General features: G+C 42.0%; 1 protein-coding gene across 3 annotated transcripts in view; it reads right to left on the minus strand.

Moving 5' to 3' along the window:
* Positions 1-21,226, minus strand: part of Nfyc (nuclear transcription factor Y subunit gamma) — a 68,693-nt gene that overhangs the window by 5,311 nt on the left and 42,156 nt on the right. For all 3 annotated transcript variants that reach the window (XM_055610967.1, XM_055610970.1, XM_055610968.1), the window contains exons 3-7: positions 18,844-18,915; positions 16,594-16,707; positions 11,339-11,434; positions 6,096-6,269; positions 2,482-2,640 (exon numbers count right to left, since the gene is read on the minus strand). In XM_055610967.1, coding sequence (XP_055466942.1) covers positions 2,482-2,640; positions 6,096-6,269; positions 11,339-11,434; positions 16,594-16,707; positions 18,844-18,915 — 615 coding nt within the window. The remainder of the gene's footprint in view (positions 1-2,481; positions 2,641-6,095; positions 6,270-11,338; positions 11,435-16,593; positions 16,708-18,843; positions 18,916-21,226) is intronic.

Raw genomic sequence — 21,226 nt, forward strand, 5'->3', positions numbered from 1 at the left:
ACACACACACACACACACACACACACACACACACACACACACACACACACGACTTATCCATCTTGGGTGGTTCTGAACTGACCTTGAAGTTCTGGTCTGCCTCTACCTCCCAAGTGCTGGGATTACAAGCACGCAGTGGCAGGGATCAAACCAAGGGCTTCATGCATGCTAGGCAAGCACTCTACTGATAGTGCTGTACCCCTAGCCTGGAACTCAAGCTCTTGGTGAACAATTCCAAAGCTATCTGCTTGGAGGCAAGATAGGGGAGACATAAAACTTAAATCTGCTCAACACCCGTTTCAACAGAAATACAGCTAGTGTCCTATGACCTGTATCACTTCGTTACAGAGCCAAGAGTTAACTGTTGGGAAGTTGTGCCTGAATCCTTTACCAAATTTATCATGCAGCTTCTTGTTGACATCAAGCAACTTCTGTGGATGAAAGTGGTTGAGAAATCTAGAAGGCCAGCCAAGAATCCTAGGGTAAAAAACTAATAAAGCATTGTTCCGGGTGCAGATAAGGCTCCTAACAGTCACAGGTGGTTAGGACTTTCTAGCGGGAGGTGATAACTGCAGCAGCTAGAGCTGCCAGGTGGCTCTGTGACTGAGACAGGTGACTGCCTTTGCTCTTAGTCTTGAGAGACCTCGAGTGACCCTGAGCCTCAGTCGTCCGAGGCATGGTGAGTCTACTGCTCTGGCGGCTTTGCTGTCCAAGTTCTTCAGCAAACAAGCCTCTTCTTTAGCTTTCCTAAGGGAAGGACAGGTCCTGCTTTAAAGGTCACCACTATTACAGACACTGCTGAGTCTGGAAATGTCAACTTCTGAGACAGTGCCCGAGAGCAGTGAAGATCAAGTACAGTGTTCTGTACAGAATCTTCTGAGCAGTACTTCGTTTCACACAGGGGCAAAGTCACTACTCAAAGATGGGAGCTCTGGCTTATATGACCTTATTTTGGTTCATACAAAACATCCATACCAAAAGAGAGAGAGAGAACCATTTAAGAGGAAAGTCTTAAAATTGGTGACTGAAATAGTGATGCCAGGTAGAACCCAGGTATCTAGAACTACTGATATGTTTGTGTATGAGAGACAGAAGGGGAGCAGAGAGACATACTTAGAAACTTTACTTTCCTAAGGTTTTGCTTGATCTGTTACTTCATAACTTAAGGAAAGTCCCTAAGCTGAACAAAGGGTGCTCTTTGGGCTTTGTTTCAGAGAAGTGACTAAGTCCAAGAGGATTCCTATCAATCTACATTTCAGGAAGGACTGACTATTCCACTCTTTTCCCATTTGATTGCAAAATGATTTCAATGTAGAGTCTTTGCAAGTGCTAAGACAGTGTTTTTTGGTGTGTGTGTGTGTTTAAATAAAAGAACAAGGGGCTGAAGAGGCTCATTTGCTCTTCCAGGGGACAAGGGTTCAATTCCCACCATTAATACGACAGCTCACAACCATCTCTAACTCTAGTTCCAAGGGATTCTATGCCCTCTTCTGACTTCCACAGGCACAAGGTACACATTGCATGGACATGGCATACAGATATACATTCAAACAAAATATTCATATGTATAAATTAAAAATAAAGAAAGCTAAAGACAGGTAAAAAAAAAACAAAAACAAAACAAAAAAAACCCCTAAGAAGTGAAATCCCCTGAGGCAGACAAGAAGTAGTAGTCTACAGTAAAAGAAATGGGTGAGTCAAATGAAGGCCAAAAATATACTTTGCTGCAGGCTCCCCAGGGAACTGACTTATGAATATGCAACAGGTGTTATTTATGGCCTTCCCTACATACCTCCCTCTTAGTTTCTGCTAATCAAAAGAGAGGTCTGGGGGTGGTGAAATGGCACCTATTGCCAAACCTAATGACCTGAGTTCCATCCCCAGGGCCCACATGGTAGAAGGAAAAGTTGTGGTGCCCAATTCCCTGCCAAATATATACTGAAGCTTTCAGCTGACAACATTAAACCACTTACATGGATGAAAATGCCTTGGAAAATTTCATTACAGTTGTCCCGATTTCCAAACATATACAAAGTAGCATACTCACCCCTGTGCAAAGGAGTGTAGTAATAGCAACAATAACAACAACAACAACAACAACAACAAGCCAGTAGGTGGTAGCGCACACCTTTAGTCCCAGCACTTGGGAAGCAGAGGCAGGTGGATCTGAGTTTGAGGCCAGCCTGGTCTACAGCATGAGTTCCAGGACAGCCAAGGCTACACAGAGAAACTCTGTCTCGAAAAAAAACAAAAAAGCAACAACAACAGCAACAGGCATAAGATATAACTATCACGATTTCTCTGTGTAGGTATAGTAGGGGGAACCGAGGAGAGCTACACCACAGGTGAAGCAGAACCTGGACTGAAGCAAAGCAGAAAGTAAACATTGAACAAAACTGGGTGTGTAATGGAAATACCATCACCATGAGCTAAAAAGATCCATGGAGCTGGGGACAGTGGGGACAGTGGGGACAGGCTTACCGGGATCTGTTGGATCTCTCCTGTGTTGGTAATGATTTGCTGCATCACCTGCATGGTCTGTCCAGTGCCACTCTGGGCCTGCTGTGCTTGACCCTGAGGTTGGGCCTGCACAATCTGCACCTGCTGACCTTCTCCAACCTGCATGGTCACGGGTGTGGTCTAGAAGGAAGAATCAAGAGATTGCTGCTTGAGTCTGGCTGAGAGCCCGTTGAAGTAAACTGGGAACACACACTCCTGTAATGCCTACACTTTTTACCCTCTTAACATGCAGCCCAATGGGTCTACAAACAGCTAGAGTTAAGTGTGAAGTAGAAATAAGAAAGCCAAGTTTCAGGCTCACAGTGCAGAATATCTGCCTAAATCTAAACTTAAATGCCTGGGCTTCAACTGCTGCAACCTCATAGTCCTTCTGTGATGACAAGGTGTGAACAACACAGGAAAACAAAACAACAACAAAATATCAAAGCAATCATGAAAACTGACACAAACAGACCCATGTCAAATTAGGAGCGGGTGAATCTGGAGGGCACCATGAAACATAAGTGGAACTTACATGAATGCATTAATTATATTTAGGGTCCTAGACCACAAATAGACATGAAAAACACCGAAAGGCAAATAAAACATACAGGCTCATCTCTAAGGCTAGGCCTAGTGCATGTAGGCTTTCACCATCAAGGGGCAAAGTGAACCTTGCCCACCTCAGCCAGACAGTTGCTATGGATCATAGCACAACTCCCCACAGCAGAGTAAAGATACCAGATGCTGACATCTCAAAGAAGCCTTTCCTCATTCAACAGCACTCAGTAAAGCAAGAGCTTGAACAGTCTAGAGAATGAAGAGCTTAGGTGTAAGAAATTTCTGCCATACATCATGACTTGCACTTAGCAGTTTGTCACTATGAAGCAAACTCTGAATCTCAAGACCTGAGTCCTTAATGACTTTTTTTTTTTTAAAGGTTTTTTTTTTTGAGATAGAGCTTCTCTGAATAGCTTTGTCTGTCCTGGAACTCAGTCTGTAGACCAGGCTGGCCTCGAACTCACAGATCTGTCTCCCTCTGCCTCCCAAGTGCTGGCATTGCAGTGCTGCTACTACCACCTGGCTCCTTTAATGTGCCTTTTATAGAGAGAAATATATCAAGCGCATCTGTCTTGTCTGGGATTGGGAGTGATGAAAGATAGGTGGGGCAACTACACCTGTATTCCCATCCCACATTAGACATGCTCTTCCCTGCTCTCAGCTAAGAACCCCATCAATCAGAAGTAGGGGAGTCTCAAAGAGTCACGGCTTTCAAATGATGCTGCTGTTCTGGTGTTAACTCCTGACTGCACAGTGCCCCAGACACTATACCTTGGTAACTAAAACTATAAAACGGGGGGGGGGGGGGGGGGCGCGGCTAGGAACTACAGAAGAGATTTAAGAGATTACTAGGTAAGGAAAAATTACTGAAAACTGGGGAACAGGAGAGATAGCATTCTCAGTAAAAGTCTCCTTGGTGTGTTAGGACAACAGCAAACATCTATCTGTCTAGCATGATGCTGCACCCACCTATCCCAGACCTCCAGAAATAAGTTCCCAATTAAAAACGGAAAACACGGAACTCACTTCACCACAGGCCTTCCAACTTTGCTATAATGTATATTCTCTATCTTAGAAAAGATATCTGCACTCAAATTGAAACAGCCCTCACTACTAAATCACTATGGGTCCTCCTTCACTACCCATTCACTATGACCCAGCCGCTGGTCACCCTGAAACAGAAGGACAGTGAAATAACAGCTTGAAGGGACCAACTTCACCAACCTCACAAGCTTTCTCTGCTCCAAGCCCAGCAGGTCTTGGTTGGCAAGGAAGACAGATGAGGTTTTTGCTGACCAAAAAAGAAAAAAAAAAAAAAAAAAAGAAAAAAAGAAAAAAAGCATGCTGCCAACTCATCACTGTATTCCATCCACCCAATCTGAGAGGATTTCCAAGGTATTTCTAAATCATTTCAGGAAAATGAGGGCTTCTGTTAGCATGGCAGCTGCCAAATCACCTATGGTGTCCCCTGCTGTAAGCATTGTAGCCACGGGCTTCTTGGGATAATCAGCCAATCAGGGCCAACCCTTGGCAGCCTCTCTTTAAGCTCACTCAGTAAAGGGACAAGGCCTTTGGCAGGTAAAGTTCTCTCACTGCAGAGGCACAGGCATGAGCCAAAGATGATCCCTGAGGCATCAAGGTGCAGTGAACGCCTGAGGCAAGGACTGCTATAATCGGCTTTGAACCTTGCCTGCCTAGCAGTGTCTGACAGAGTGAAAGCGTTCTATATATTTCTATTTATGAATAAGTAAATGAGCAAGAAATAAACCCTAAAGTCAAAATTAATATTTAAATCCATCCCACCCCAATATTTTTCTTCTGGGCAAACCTAGCTCTTTACTAGAATATACAAGCCTCTCCAGGATGTGTTTCCTAGACTTGCCTAGATATCGCCCATGCTAATTCAATTCTCATACCACTTCCTTTGCAGTTTCTCACTTTTCTGTTTGCTTGCTTTGCTTGCTTGTTTTGAGACAAGGTCTCATGTAGCTATATCTGTTCTCCAACTCCTGATTCTCCTATCCCCATCTCTAGAGTGCTGGGATTATATGTATAAGTCACTATGTCCAGCTATTTCTCATTTCTAAACCTCTGGCTGTGCTGGTCCTTCAAGTTGCAATACCATGCTTTCCTAATGTATTAACACTTCCAGTGATCCCTCTAAAAACCACATTTTTTTCCGTTCAGGAGCCTCTAACCACCTTCTTTTCAACTAATTGCTCACATTTTTGATAACCCTGTATATAATTCTAAGGCTGTCTTAGTCTTACTCATCCCTTGTGGTGGTATAACCTTTAAAAATATTTGTATTCCCAACTGAGACTACTGTGAATTCCTTGGAAATCAGGATTGTTTTATCCATGCTTATGTTCCCAATACCTAACATAAGACTTTACTCACAGAGGATGCTCACTGTTTGATGAATAAATAAAGTAATGACTGACAGAATTTGGATTCAGAGCTCACAGTACTGAGTCCTCTGCAGCCTCTCATGACTCCCAACGGAAGGTACTGCTCTCAACAGTACTATGGGGGAGAGAAAAAAATCCTCTGATTACTATTGTCAAAAGAGAAGGTCACCTGACACAAATACAGTAGCACAGAGAACTGCCAGAAAGGAGAGGTATGCAAGCTGGCAATAATACTGCTCTCCCCTTTAGGGGTACAAATTCCAGTCCTGGTATAGACAACTAGCAGTCCACTGAAAAGACCTTTCACAGACATCCCACTACTGTTCAAGGGTGCACTAGAGAATTGTTTTCTTCTAAAATGTCTGCACTCAAAGGGACCCTGGAGAACATCTTGTCCACTGCACTTTCCTCATCTGACCTATGAGGGAAACAGGGTCCAGACAGATTAGGGTGATACTTTTGTTTCCGCACTCAATCGGGTTGGGGGGAAAGCTCAGGTTTCCAGACATCAAATGCAGCACTCTGTAAAGATATGATGGCCTCTCTCTGTACTGATTACACAGTTCCCACCCAAACCTAAAAGATAACTGTGTTGCTAGGTGGGTACCCTCTGTGCTCACAGACCTGACCCTGCTGAGGCTGTGCAATGATGATCTGGCCAGGCTGGATGGTGGTCGTGGAACTGGTGGTCTGCTGTCCTTGCTGCTGTCCCTGGACCTGGACAGCAGTGGGCTGCTGAGCCAGCGTGAAGTAGTACTGGACAGGCTCTGCAGGAGTCACAGATTGGCGCACCTCCTCCTGTGGGGTGGAAGGAGAGGCAGGTAAGGGGAAAAAAACCGACTCAGCAACCGCCACAGTGAATTTCCACTCTTCCCCCAAACAGACTATGTGCAAGTTGCCTGCCGAATGCTGAGCTCTCCACATTTGCAGTCAAAAGAAAAGTAGAATTTGAAGAAACCAGTTGTGCTAAATTGAACTAAAAATAACAGTTTCTATAGACTTCACAGAACATACAGCCAATTTTCTGAAGCACCAAGTAATCATCCATTGTGTGATGAGCTGCAAACAGGCAAATAATTACCGTAACCAACAACCATGCACCAGCAGAGGTTGTCGGTAGATTCTGTCAAGGCCTGTGATGGAAGAACAGTGCTACCTGCTAGCAATGGGAAGATGCTATCCAAACTTACTGTCCCCAAGTCCCATAAAAGCAGCACCCTTCATTCCAGGAGGGACTTATCAGGGAGAGGAAAAACAGCTTTTCCTGGACTATAGTGCCAGAGCCAGCTTTTCACAGCACACTGAAAGCTCTGTGTTCACTATGGATGTGTCTACCCCAGCATCACATCTGAGTCTAGTTGTACTTAGCCACGGAAGTGCAACCCAGGGGGCCTGAGGATAGCTCTCTGCTGGGGTGCTGCCTTGGCTGATAGGGAGGCAGCAGTCTGTCCGATCAGTTGGGTGAAGAGATTGTTCTTCAGCTGACGTTTTCCATGGCAGAAGGAGTAAACAACCCTCTCCCAGCCACCTTGAACTCACAGCTGAGAGTGTAGGATGTTTACACACACTACAACATGGTAGTACAGCCCAGGGGTTGGTGGGCCCCGGACCACCCACAGAAATCAGCATCTCATTCCAAGTGACCTGTGACACATGGTATCCCTGTCTAAGACAACAAAAACACTCAGCCACAAAGGCTGAGTAAAAATATTAGCTAATTTTATTCACTTCATTATCCAGAGCTAAGTCTGTCAGGTTTCAGAAAGGAAATACTTCCGAACTGAGACCTTCTGCTCAACTGCTCAATATTCTCCAAAGTGTGCTTCCACAGCACTTTCTCCCTGCAAGATTCTGTACCTGCAGGGCAAATTAACTGCCAGTTCTGCTCAAATATAACTCTTATGAGGGCAAATAATGCCTCTCTCTTGCTTGCTTACTACTGTCCCTGGTATTCCCATACAGGTACAGGTAGGTGCTGCCTGAATGATGAGTCTACTTAGCCAAGCAGAAATCTAGAGGCAGAAAAGTACTTTTCTGAATGCATACTGATCGTAAGAAAATTCTAAACGCAACAGCTATAAGCAATAATACTAGAAAGTAGTGCCTAAGCTCTCCTTAGTTCTCTTCAGCTCCTGTGACCATGCGTATGGGAAAGGCTATCCTTATAGTACTGGGCTGAGTGCTTTTGTGTTTGCCTGTTGACACTGTAACTGGGATCATGGACAGCTAGCCTCTGAGAAACTTGAATAGCAAGCAAGGTCCCTAATGGTCATCCACCCAGACCAAAAAGCCACTCTTAATATTCTTAATATCTAAGTAAGTCTTTAAACATAAGCTGACCTTCTGGGTTAACGTATTCTGTACTTCAAACCCACACAGTTTCAATCTCAACATGATTATGCAAAGGCAAGGGGGGGGGCAAAAGAACCCTTTTTATTTTCATCTATGTCTCAAATTCCAGGACACCATAACAGTGACAAAGCCAGGTCCATTTCAACTCCAGTTTCTTTTCCATTTTAAGCATATGTCAGCCAGCAACCAGGTCTTGGCAGGGATAACATACTAATACCTCTTTAAACAGAAAACTGAGGCCAACTGCTTTTTCCAAAGCCGTGGAAATAAGTTCAACATCTATTTTTCCCTCACTGAGGTCTCCCTTCCTATTTTATAAACAGGAACACCAGACCTAACACGGAAAAGTTCTTGGTTGTGAGAGCATTAAACACTAAGAATACAGAGTGGCTGGGGAGGCAGCAAGGGACACTGGTACTTCCTGTCTTTGACCTGTGACTGGCTCTAGGTGTCCATGATTACAATAAACAAGCACTGAACTTTTTTTTTTAACAAGACAAAAAGCAAGTTCTTTAAATACCTCTGCCAGAACCCAATATCTTGCTTTACCAAAAGCTATCAAGCAGGCAGCTAGCCTCTCCTAGGCTTCCTACTGCATCCTCTCAGGTAATAACCAAATAAGAGTTTCTAGGACACTGTTGTCAGGACAAGGCACGGCAGTTTTCAAATCGCTGTGATGGAAGGAGGCACACGTAATGATTCTTCTGCTTTATGAAGACTTTCTGCAAATGGAGGTCAAGCCAGCAAGGGAATGATGATGCTTGATTTAAAGAAATGGGTGAAAAGATAATGACATTTCAATGAGCAGGAACTTTCAACTCATAGCTTAGTGGGGAAGACGTCAGCCCTCAACTACCTTCTACTTGTAGACAATTTACTTACTTCCATGGAGTGGGAGAGAAAGAGAGAGACTCCAAATCATCTCTGAGAAGTCAGGACTACAGATTCACACTTGAGTGTTTCCCTTCTCCAGGTATGGATCCGCCAGCACCCTGAGCTCTAGAATAATCCCTGAATGACTGGGTCAATACAGAAGGGTACCTGCTCAATATTAACAGTGGCTTCTCCTATGCTGAGACTGAAAAATAATGCCAGTGGACAGGCAGCATCACATTACAGGGCCATCACTACACTGGTGAGCAGCCAGCTCCACACTGGGAAAAATACATTTGCTTTAGTAGCAGAGTGAACGGCTGCCTCCTTCAGAGGGTGTGTTTTGGAGAGTAGGCACTTTTAAAGGACTTTAGGAGGTGCCAGCCAATTTGGAGCTTGGGAAAACTTCATGTCTATAGAGAATTAAAAAATGCTATCTTAGAATTTCAGGCCAGCTTTCAGCAATCTCAACCTTTTAAATGCTAGGCAGCAGCTGTCCTGAATAGGATGCCAATCAATAGCTCAAACACCTAGAAAGAACTAAAACTAGGCAGCTTAAGGAGTGTTCCTGCTGGACACTCTTGAAAGGGAGATGGACTAAACGTCATGCCCATGCCTTGAATTCCAGCACACAGGAAGCAGAAGCAGGCAGATCTCGATGAGTTCCAGGACAGCCTGGTCTAAACAGTTTCAGTCTATCCAGGGATACACAGTGAGACCCTATCTTAAAAACCCAAAACAAACCAAAGAACAAAAAAGGGAGATGAGGGCTGGAGAGATGGCTCAGAGGTTAAGAGCATTGCCTGCTCTTCCAGAGGTCCTGAGTTCAATTCCCAGCAGCCACATGGTGGCCCATAACCACCTATAATGAGATCTGGTGCCCTCTTCAGACATGCAGGCAGAGCACTGTATACATAATAAGTAAATAAATCTTTAAAAAATAAAAAAAGGGAGATGGATCGGAACACTTCAAACCTAACACCCTGAGAGACCCAGAAGGACAAACAATTTTGGAGGAAGTATAGTATAGCACAGTGGCTCTCAACCTGTGGGTTGTGAGCCCATGGTGGGGGTGGGGGTCCAAAGATCCTTTAACAGGAGGCACCTAACACTATTATAAAACAGATATTCACGATACATAACAGTAGCAAAATTACAGTTACAAAATAGCAGCCAAAAAAAATTTTATAGTTGGAGGTCACCATAACATGAGAAACTGTATTAGAGGGTTGCTGCATTAGGAAGGTTGAGAACCACTGGTCTAAGCTAGCGTTCTTCTTTTCAGTCAGTTTATTCAGCAGCCAGCCACAGCTGACAAGCAGTTAATACAATAAGAGCAATGCCTGATTGCATCATAGATCTACCACCTTGTTTTTAAAGGGGGCTCCTGGTAAATATGTGGGAGCAAAAGTCCAACAAGGAAAGCAAGCTCATGGTATTATTAGATCCAAAGGAAGAGAGGCCGTTTGTTCTTGTGACTTCTCAGAGAGAAAGGAAGCACCCCAAGAAGAGGAGTCAAGTTCATGGGCACAAACCTGCAATGTCTCAAAGCCGATGAGCGCAGCCGGGGACGACTGTGGCAGCCTGCCGCTGTAAACATCCGACTGAAAGCTCCTCTCAACACCTTACAGCTTCCAGTCAAGGATGTTTACAGTAGCAAAGACTGCCCAGAAAAATAAAGAGCTTCGCTGAGGCACACCCTGCTCCCATAAGGTGGTGACTTGCTAACTCCAAAACCTTCATGCAGTGTCAGAATTAATGTCAATTAGGATGCCCACTTCTGACACATTTTTCTGGCTGGTTATTAGTACAGTTCAGCATGGGGAGAATGGTTGTCATTAAATGACTCTAGACATCATAGTACAAAATAATTTGTTAAAAACACTTAAATCTTATGAAAAAAAAAATAAAACAGGCAGGACATGGTATGGCTTTGCTTTTGTGAGGCTCTGCCACTATTTTCCAAACATTCCACTAAACCTAGAGAGTCATGCAAATTGTGTGCCTGAAACAATGAGCTCTACAGGACAGGGGTCTACTACCGTTACAATTAAAAGTTATATGTACCCAAATACTGAACAAAACAATTGGTGTGAACTTTGGAGGTGAACAGGTAGAAAGAAGAGGGCAGACGCCTGTTCTTGTGATTGAAGAGAAAAATGTAAATGTAAATGTAAAACTTGGTTGGACACTGAAGCATCTGGGGAGCTTTAAAAATGGATTCCTGGGGTCATGGCGTCATAGGCTCAGACTCATTGGATGAAGGGCAGAGCCAAGGCACTACAGAGACAGCATAGAATAGGAGAACAAAGGCCACACACTCCAATTCAATTACTATGCACAGGATAAGCTGTTTTCTAGAATCTAAACTGACTGGCCGAGAAAGCTTTTACTTTAGATCAAGAACTCCTGAAAAAGAGCTTTGTCCTACTGTCTGACTAGTCTTTACACTTGATTTTCGCTACACCACCATCCCAGAGGCACTGAGTTAAAAGTACCCATAAATGAGGAGGAGATGCTGAGGATGATCTGGACTAGAGAAGAGAAACAGAAACAGCAAATGCCTTGGGTGGGTGAGAGGAGCCCTGGACATTTTGCCCAGGCCCAGCAGGTGGCAGCTGGGCAATGTCCTCCCTGCTCACCTGGCGCTTCGGTGGTTTCAGTTCATCTCTTGGAACAATATCGATGAGAAAGTCGAACTGATCAAATTTTGTAATTGCCATAGCAATATCATTCCTCTGTAACAAAGAAAAACAGAGTAAAAAAAAACTGGCCTAGGAAGACTCTAGTTCTTTTAGCTTTATTATCCTTCAAGTAAGAGGGCATGACCTCCCCTCCCCAACCCCAATATCTGTGATTAAATCTATGATTAAACACAAGCTAGGTAGGTGTTCTACCATTGAGATATACCCCAGCCCAAGGAGATGACTTTTAAGCTGCACTAAATGTCTGTGTATCCAGAGCTAAAAATAAGAACAGCCAAACTTATATCAGACTTGCTGGACAGACATCAATGAAAGAGATACACGTATCTCGTGCTCTAGGGCAGGACACCTGAGCCCTACACACTATTTCTGCTTGTTCTGGTTTCAAAGCTCTCCACAGAATTGTCAAAGTACTATCCTCTGGCTAATTTAGGACAAAGCCAGCAGTCTCAACTGGCATTCTGTGGTCGGCAAGGTCAGCCCATCATTCATTTGTATGACCTTTACAAGGCCCTAAACACTATTTTTTTTTTTTTTTACAGGCACTTGTAATCTAGTCATTTGATCTTTGTATGTTAGCTATAGATTTTAGTTTAGAATTCAAAATTACATTGCTTAATGCACAGTTTAAATCTGAATTTGAGCCTGAATGTTCAAGCCTAAAATTATTATTATTAGGTAGAGAACACAGTAGTCAGCTGACAAGACTGCCACAGGCAGGCTCTCCAAGTTTACATGCCCCTTCCTTTGAATAATAAAATCTGACACTTTTTTGGGTAAGATTCGTGTATTTTATTGAAAGTTTTAAGGTAAAAGAAAATACACTAAGCTCAAGTGAGTGAGATCATTAAGAATGTAGAGAAAAAAAAAACTTTGAAATATATTTAAAAATAAACTACTTGATGGCTGAATGAAGTGAGGGGTGTGATAAATTTGTTTTGTTTTCCAAGACAGGGTTCCTCTGTATAGCCCTGGCTATCCTGGAACTTGCTAGAGTAAAATTTTAATAGCAGAACTTGGGAAGAAAAAAATACAGGTACTCACTACAAACTTTATGCTTGAAATCCTCACATTAACATAACAAGGAAAAGCAAACGTAAGTAAGTAAGTAAGTAAGTAAGTAAGTAAGTAAGTAAGTAAGTAAGTAAGTAAGTAAGTACCTCATAAAAATGCTCAGCAACCTCTGAAGCAAAGGGACCCTTCAGATCAAACAGGAGGGATGGAAATTTTCTGTATCGTCCTTCCCTGGTATCTGTCATGGCCCCAAGCCACTGAAATGCAAACTTCCAATCCACCCTTCTTGCCAACCACCAGCTTGATAATAAACCCTCCTACCCGAAGCAATGTGTATCTTATGTCTGCCAGAACTCAACTAGGATGGGAACAATACCATCGCATTCTTGGCTATGTTACTTATTCAAGCTAACGAAACTGCTCATTTACAGATGCAATGAAGGAGAAAAAATGAACAAGTACCTCCAAACACATACAAAAGCAAAAATTTTAAAGAGTCTTCTGTTAATACAGATATATTTTAAATTGATCTTTCCTAACCTTCTGATAGCCCAGGTTAGTATCTTACTGTGCCTTCCCTTTAAAAAAAAATGTTTTTGTTTCATTTCGTTTTGTTGTTGTTTTGAGACAGGGTTTCTTCCCGGAAATCACACTGTAGACCAGGCTGGCCTAGAACTCAGACCTACCTGCCTCTATCTCCCAAGTGCTGGGATCAAAGGCGTGCACCACTACTCTTGGTTTACTGTGCCTTCCCTAATAGGTGAAACATAGCGAGGCAGCACTAGTGCCTGACCCTGGAGATGGTGCTGCTCCAACACCACAAACTGGACAACGTTCTCTAGGGTCTTGACTTCACAGAGTTTTGAGTTTTATTGTATTATATAATGCAGCAGCCTCTGTACCCTGAGTCCTGAATCATTTCAGAATTCATTTATGTATTTCTGGTGGGTTCTTCAGCTGTTCCCAGTTAGGAGCTGTTACAAATAAGGTTATTATAAATATTCTTTTTTTTTGTTTGTTTGTTTTTGTTTTTTGAGATAGGGTTTCTCTGTGTAGCCTTGGCTGTCCTAGACTCATTTTGTAGACCAGGCTAGCTTTGAACTCACAGAGATCCACCTGCCTATGCCTTCCAGAGTGCTGGGATTATAGGTATGTGCCACTGCATCTGGCTACTGTAAATACTCTTATGTATGAATGTCTACTTTTCTTCTGCATGCAAACCTAGGAGTGGAATGGCCAGGTTAGAGTGACCATTTAACTCTACTCCAAACTGCCAAGTAGGTTTTCAAGAGTGATTACACCATTCTACATTCTGACCAGCAGTGTATTTTAGATACCTTTTACACCAATATTTGGAATTGTTTCTTTTTGATTTTAAGTTATTCTGGCAGAGCAGACCAGTGTTTTCACTGTGGCTTTAAGCTGACTAATGGTGTTGCACACAGGCTTACTGGTATCACCTTTCAATCCCTTTTATTACTTACAGAGGAGACACTGAAAGATCGAGTGTACTACGGTATAAGTGTAGAGATCAGCAGATTGTTTGTGGGAGTTTGTTCTCTTCTTCTACTATGGAACTCAAGTTGTCAAATTGTATGTGTGTGTTTCATGTGTTTCTTCTGGCTAAGCCACCTTGCCAGGCTCAGCCATGATCTTTTATAAGGGGATGTTCAAGTACTTTCTCCATTTTACTTTTTAATCTGAGTTGACCTAGATAGCACCTTTTACAAGACCATATATACATAAATACAAATAAATATGCATCATACACACACATATACATATATAAATGAGAGAGTGCAGAATGAGTGCAGACACCATGTACATTTTTAAAAAATTTAACATTTTTGTATAGTGGCCTGGGCATAGTGACACATGCCTTTAATTCCCACACTCGGGAGGATCAAAACTTCCAGGCCTAGTGTTAAAGAGATAGTTCAGTGGTTAATATTGTACATTCTGTTCTTTCAGAGGATCCAAGTTTGATTCCCACCTATTAATTCCAGCCCCAGGAGATCCAATGCCTTCTTATGGCCTCTACAACATGCATGCAAGCCCGAATGCACACAATATTTTTAAATATGTGAGGTAGGAAAGATAATTCCAGGGCAGCCTGGACTACGCAAAGACCCTGTCCCAAAATTAAATAAACAGCATACAAATCTTAACTTGTGTGTCTGTGGTATATACATGTGTGCCCGCCTGCTTAGGCCAGGGGTTAATATCAGTATCTTCCTAAGTCTCTCTACACCTTAATTTTTTTTGAGACAGTCTTTCACAGAAGACTGGAACGCAATGCTTTGGGCTAAACTGGCTGAAAAATGAGCTCCAGGGACCCACCTTTCCCTTTCCTGTCACAGAAGCAGACTATGTGTGGCTTTTTACATGGGCCCTGCAGAACTGAACAAAGGATCTCATGCTTACGTTACAAGCACTTTACCTACTGAGACATCTCCCCAGTCCTTTTTACTTACTTATTTTTTGAGATGAGGTCTTGCTATATAGCTTCTATTTACCTGGAATTTACTGTATAGACAAAGCTGGCCTCAGACTCCCAGTCATCATCCTGTCCCTGTCCACTGAGTTTAGAATTACATGCTTGCACTATCATGCCCAGATACAAATCTTAACCTTATACTCAAAGTCCATCTACACTAGATGCAGCCCTCCCCAAGCAAATGATTTGTGTCTGTTTTGCACACTGCTGATGCTAGGGCCTATAACAGTGCCAACCACATTGTAGGTATTCAGTAACTATTTCCCATTAGAAATGAACAGGCATATACATTTTCAATTTTGTAGGTAAAGGAAAATAAGGAACTCATTGACTTTATTAAAAAACACTTTCAGTATTTTGTATTTATCACATCCCCCCTCCCCCCGGAAAACCTTTATTCTAGAACATAGTTCTCAACCTTCCTAATGCTGTGACCCTTTAACACAGTTCCTCATGTTGTAGTAACTACCAGTCCTAAAACTATTTCATTGCTACTCTGTAACCTAATTTTTCTACTGTTATGAACCATAATATAAACATCTACTATGCAGTATTATCTGCTATGCAGTCCTCAAAAGGTGTGACCAACAGGTTGAGAACCACTGCTCTAAGGGCCAGTCATATTGTCTAGCTAATAAAGGATTTTGAGAACTACTATCACCAAGGGTTTTAAATACAATATAAAGATTGCCTTGCTGGGTTAAAATAAAGAGAACACAAAGACAGGTGGATCTTTGTTAGTTCAATGTCAGTGTGATCTACAAAATAAGTTCTAGGCTAGCCAGAGTTACATCATGAGGCCCAGAATCAAACAAACACAAATAATAAAATAAAAAGAGAATTTTGGAAACAATTTCAAGGAAGGCAAACAAGGGACAAAAATACAAAACAAACAAAAAATCCTAGTACAATTAGTGAGCCCTTGAATTCTTTCTGGGATTGTCTTTTCCTGACAGCTCCCAGCTTCCAAACAGAAGTTACATGTGGAAATACACAAACACTGTTCTCTTGAGTTTTCCTTCTTATGTGGGTGCACCAAGTAAAAACAGAACTCCATCACTAAGCTGTGAAAACTGGAAACTAATATTCTTCTTTTTTTAAATAGTTATTTGTTATATATACAGTGTTCTGCCTGCACACCAGAAAAAGGCACCAGATCCCTTTATAAACTGGGCCTGTAGAGATGCCTCAGAGGTTAAGAGTGCTGGCTGTATATCCAAAGATCCTGAGTTCAACTCCCAGCAACCACATGGTGGCATAATAAGAACTAGTGCCCTCTTCTGGCATGCAGGCATACAAAGCATTTCAAATAGATAGACAGACAAACAGATAGATAGACAGATGAATGAATGAATGAATGAATGAATGAATGAATGAATGAATGAATGAATAAATAAATAAATAAATGGTTGTAAGCCACCATGTGGTTGCTAGGAATTGAGCTTAAGACCTCTGGAAGAGCAACCAGTGCTCTTCACCACTTAGCCATCTCTCCAGCCCCTGGAAACTAATATTCTTAGAAAGGAAATATCATCATTATGTCTACCAAGCATACCTGTTCCAATAGAGGATCACAATTACATATCAGCTTGGCAGACGTCCATCAGTTCAAAGCATAGAGAGAAAAAGGCAGGCAGAGACAGTTGCTTGCCCTAGTTTTCCCAATGTGAGTCTGCATTACCTGAAGAGTACGTCGCTTGTTATCCTCTGTGTGGATCCAGGCTCGAAGAGTCAGCTCAGTGATAAAAATCTGGGCTGCCTTGGCAAAGAGCACAGGGGCTTCTGCACTGATCATCTGTAAGAGATTGTAGGTCCACACTGTCAACCATCAGAAAAAGCATTCAAGCCAGCCATTCTCTTGTGTCAATGCTTACCTTGGGACAAGGGCTAAAAAATACAGTGGTGGCCTCTGAAGAGTGCAGAGTAAAATAAATCCCAGAGTAGGAGAAAGACAGGTAACAGAAAAAGAAGAATGCTCACTTCTCTAGGGTCTATCACCCCCAGGACCCAGGTATAGTGTTTACTTTTTGCCACAGTCAGTGTCTTCTATAGACACTTGGTTCTCCTCCAAGCATTGGAGACCTCCCAATGCTGGGATTACAGGAATATTGGTTCTTTTCCTTTTTAAACCTTCCACCCTCTGTAAGTTTGAGGCCAGCCTGGTCTACAAAGCGAGTACAGGACAGCCAAGCTTACACAGAAAAACTCTCTCAAATAACCAAAAAAGAAAGAAAAGAAGAAAGGAAGAAAGAAGGAAAGAAAGAAAAGTGACATGGCCACAGCTACAGCGCCAGTAGTTGACAGAGTTCAGATCCTAATCCCCAAAAAAAAACCATTTGGGAAAAGACAATAAGCTTGAACACCCAGTGGATCTGGATAAAAGATAAAAATCTCACATTTCTCACCTTTCTGGGCTTTATTTTTCTTAAAATAAAAAAACAAACAAACAAGGAAAATAAGGGGGGTAGCCCGCTGTGTACTCAGCACAGTGTCTGACTTGTACTAAGCTGCCTTAATATGTCTGACTTCCAAGTTCAACCAAAATTGTAAAAAACCACACAGGCAGAACAGCTGTTAAAGATATATAAGATAAGAACTAAGATTTTGGTTCTAGCAACACTTGTGGTCAGTTCACCTTGGAGCATTCTTCCATAGCTGTAAAATGTGTAGGCATGGTGGCATATGCCTATAATCCCAGCATTCAGGAGGCAGAGCCAGGATAACCAAGAGTCCCAGATAAACCTGGGCTACTTAATGAGGTGAGACCTGTCTTAACAAAACAAACAAACAGAATACTTATCCCATTAAATCCCATAGTTAGTCAAGGAAGGAAGCTAATAAAAAGAAAAATGTTATACAAACTCTTAGTTTTCCTTGCAAATTCAAAGTCATTATATAGTCTTCCCTAGGAATCATAATCAGAGGTAAACTCCTGGGAATAAAATAATGGCTAGGATTAATCCTCTCACAAGTATAGTTCATTCATGGTTTGTTTGTCTGTTCATTTGCTTGTTTTTAAAAGGTCAAAATATAACGAAGGTACATGTGGTGGTTTGAATGAGAATGGCCTCCATAAGGTTCATATACTTGAATACTTGATCCTCATTTGGTGCAAATGTTTGTGAAGGATTAGGAAGTGTGGCCTCATTAGAAGAAGTGTGGCTTTAAGGTTTCAAAAGCCTGTATCACTCCAGTCTCTCTGCCTGGTGCACGTGTCTAACGACGTGAGCTCCAGCTGGCAGGGGGTAGCGCTGCATGCCTTTAATCTCAGCATTCTTGGGAGACAGAGGCAGGTGTATCTTTGAGTTCAAGGCCACCCTGGCCAATAGAGAGAGTCCCAGGATAGTCAGGGTAACAGAGAAACTTTCTCAGAAAACAAAAACAAAAAAAGTGAGCTCCCAGCCTCTACTTGAATCGTACCTACCTGCCTGTCACATGGTCCCTGACATAATGCACATGGACTCTAACCCTTTGAAACTATAAGCCACAACAAGTGGCTTTTATAAGTTGTCTCAGTCACAATGTCTTATAACAGCAACAGAAAAGTAACTAAAGCAGTACAGTATCATCATTAGAAATTTCTCACAGCTCAGAAGAGCCTAGAGAATATATTAAGCTGCTGAGAGGAAAGCAGTGTTCTGCAAAACTGATGTATACAAGCGCTAACACTATGAAGTGAAAAGGATCAGGGACAGTACCTGATCTAAAAAGCAAACACTAAGTATCTTGGGGAAGAAAAATCCTATGATACCCTGATTTTCACATCATTCAATAATTAAAACTGTTCAATTTAAGGTCACTTCATTCATTACAAAAAAGCCAAATAAAACCATAGGCAACATATCATAATATTTTCATGTTTGTTAAATTCTGAGATCTAGAGGAATGATCAATAAATACTCAATAGTTTTAGAAAATAATGTGAATTCACCTTCACATCTTCATCCAGTTTCATAATCTTCTTAATACGAGCCAGTGGGAGTTCCTGTACTCGGAAATCTTTCTGAAATGAGCAACAAGAGACACATGAGTGTGGGATGGCCAGCAAAGCGGCAGAGCACAGCCAGCAGCAGACTGGTATAGATCCCCAGTTCAGGAAATATGGCAGGGGAAGAAGGTGACAGATAATTAACAAAATGCAAGCCCCGAGCAAAATTCTTCACTTAGCCCTTACAGCACTCCAAATCCTCAGTATGCACTCATGAAGGAAAGAGAGCCACTAACAGGTTCTTTGTCTCTGCTCAGTAAAGGTTCATTTTAAGTATCCCCTCTTCCTTTTATTGTAACCAAGTTTACTAACTTACAACATGCAGATTAAAATGAAATCTGTCTCTAAGACATTCCCTATCCTGCTGGTTCTTTTTTAATTGTTTGAGACAAGATCTCTTTATTGGCTGGCCTCAAACTCAAGAGATCTCCCTGCCTATATGCCTCCTAAGTGCCCTCCTGCCAGTTCTTTATTCTGTGGGGAGGGGGAGGGTAAATTTAGAAGCTGCTTTCTAGAAACAGGCCTGCTACTTTTTCCTTAACAAACAAAAATAGGATGAAGAAAATATACCACTCTGCCTGGGATTTAAGAAAGATACTTTTTTGAGTATCACCACTCAATTTATGTGCAGTATAAGGTCCTCACTCTTTTGCTTTGTTTTGAAACTACCATTTAAACACATGTCCAAGAGTAGATATAACTCTAGGAATAAAAATTCCTTTGGGCCGGGGATGGTGGTGCACACCTTTAATCCCAGCACTCCATTTGGAAGGCAAATGTGGTAGGATCTCTGTGAGTTCAAGGTCAGCCTGGTCTATAGAGTAAGTTCCAGGATAGTCATGACATTACGAAAGGAGTAACTATTATTTCAGATTTGATAAAAATTAACAAGCAAAAGTAAATTTTCTTTTCCAAAACCAACAGAAAACTCCAATTACATGTGAAAGAAAGCATTCTAGAAAAATATTACCAGGCTTTCCAGAATACTTCTTTGGTTAGAAAAGTAAAAACATAAAATATCTAAAAGAAAATCAGGCATGGCGGTGCACACTTATTATCCTAGCACTAGTGAGGCAGAGACAGGAGGATCTAAGTGAGTTTGAGGCCAGCCTGGTCTACAGAGTGAGTTCTGGGATAGCCAGGGCTACAGAGAGAAACCCTGTTTTGATCCACGACTCCCCCACCCCAAAATCTAAAAGAACTGGCAGCATAGAGGAATACCTTCAAAGTAGAAACAATCTACACAGACCAACAAGCTTCTTGGCTACACTCAGCTCAACAAAGTCAAGTATCACTTTTTCTTCTCTTTCCTTTTCTTGATAACATTCTCCTTGAAGCCTCTACTATAACTGACCTTGGAGTGGTAGAGGATAAGATGTCCAGTTTATTACAATTTTACCAAGAGACAGTAGATATACTCTTTCTAACCGTATTTCTGCTCCCTTTTCATTTAACTCATCTCTGCAACTCAACCTAAGCCACGATTCCTATAACTATGTGAAAATATAATCCTATCCCTATTTTTGAGGAACCTGTAATTTGCCAAAGACAGTCACATCAACAACATTATATAAACTGGGCATGCCTCTAATCCTAACACTTGGGGAGGCAGAGGCAGGAGGATCTCTGTGAATTTGAGGCCAGCCTGGTCTACAAAGGGAGTCCAGGACAGCCAAGGCTCCACAGAGAAATCCTGTCTCAAAAAAATCAAACCAAACCAAACCAAACCAAAAAACCATTATATAGTCTCTATCTTACATTAGAGAAAGAGTCTAAGTCCCACAGGAACACAAGGAAGGGAATAAGCATCTGGCGAATTGGAGCTAGAGGGAAAGAAGTATTGGGAAATGTTCCACAGGAAAGGTGACACAGAAATGATATGCAAGTGATACTAAGACTTGCATTCTTCACAGAGAGAACAGTAAGCACCAAATACCACCTGCAGTGTCAGAAGTATGATCCAAAAGCAAAGGACAGCAAAAGCAAAGAGGGAGTTGGATTAGAGCCAGACACTTGAAGGCAGTTTAAAAAATATTTAATCATAGCAATCTATGCCTTGCCTTCTTACTAGTGTGACACATCACACAGATAATAATGCCAGAGAAGTGCTAGAGAAAATGTGAGGATGTAACTCTCAAAGTCCTCCCTGGACACACAGCTCATGATCCCAGGAGTTAACTCTCTTGCAAACATGTTGTCTTTGTTATTTAATTGTCATTTCCTCAAGATTTTTCCAGGATTACTCAACCAAAGCCCAGAGTTATCTAACACAAAGAAAGACACACACACACACACACACACACACACACACACACACACACACACA

The sequence above is a fragment of the Psammomys obesus genome, unplaced genomic scaffold (assembly GCF_907164565.1).
Source record: "Psammomys obesus unplaced genomic scaffold, mPsaObe1.curated_primary_1811, whole genome shotgun sequence".
NCBI lineage: Eukaryota > Metazoa > Chordata > Mammalia > Rodentia > Muridae > Psammomys > Psammomys obesus.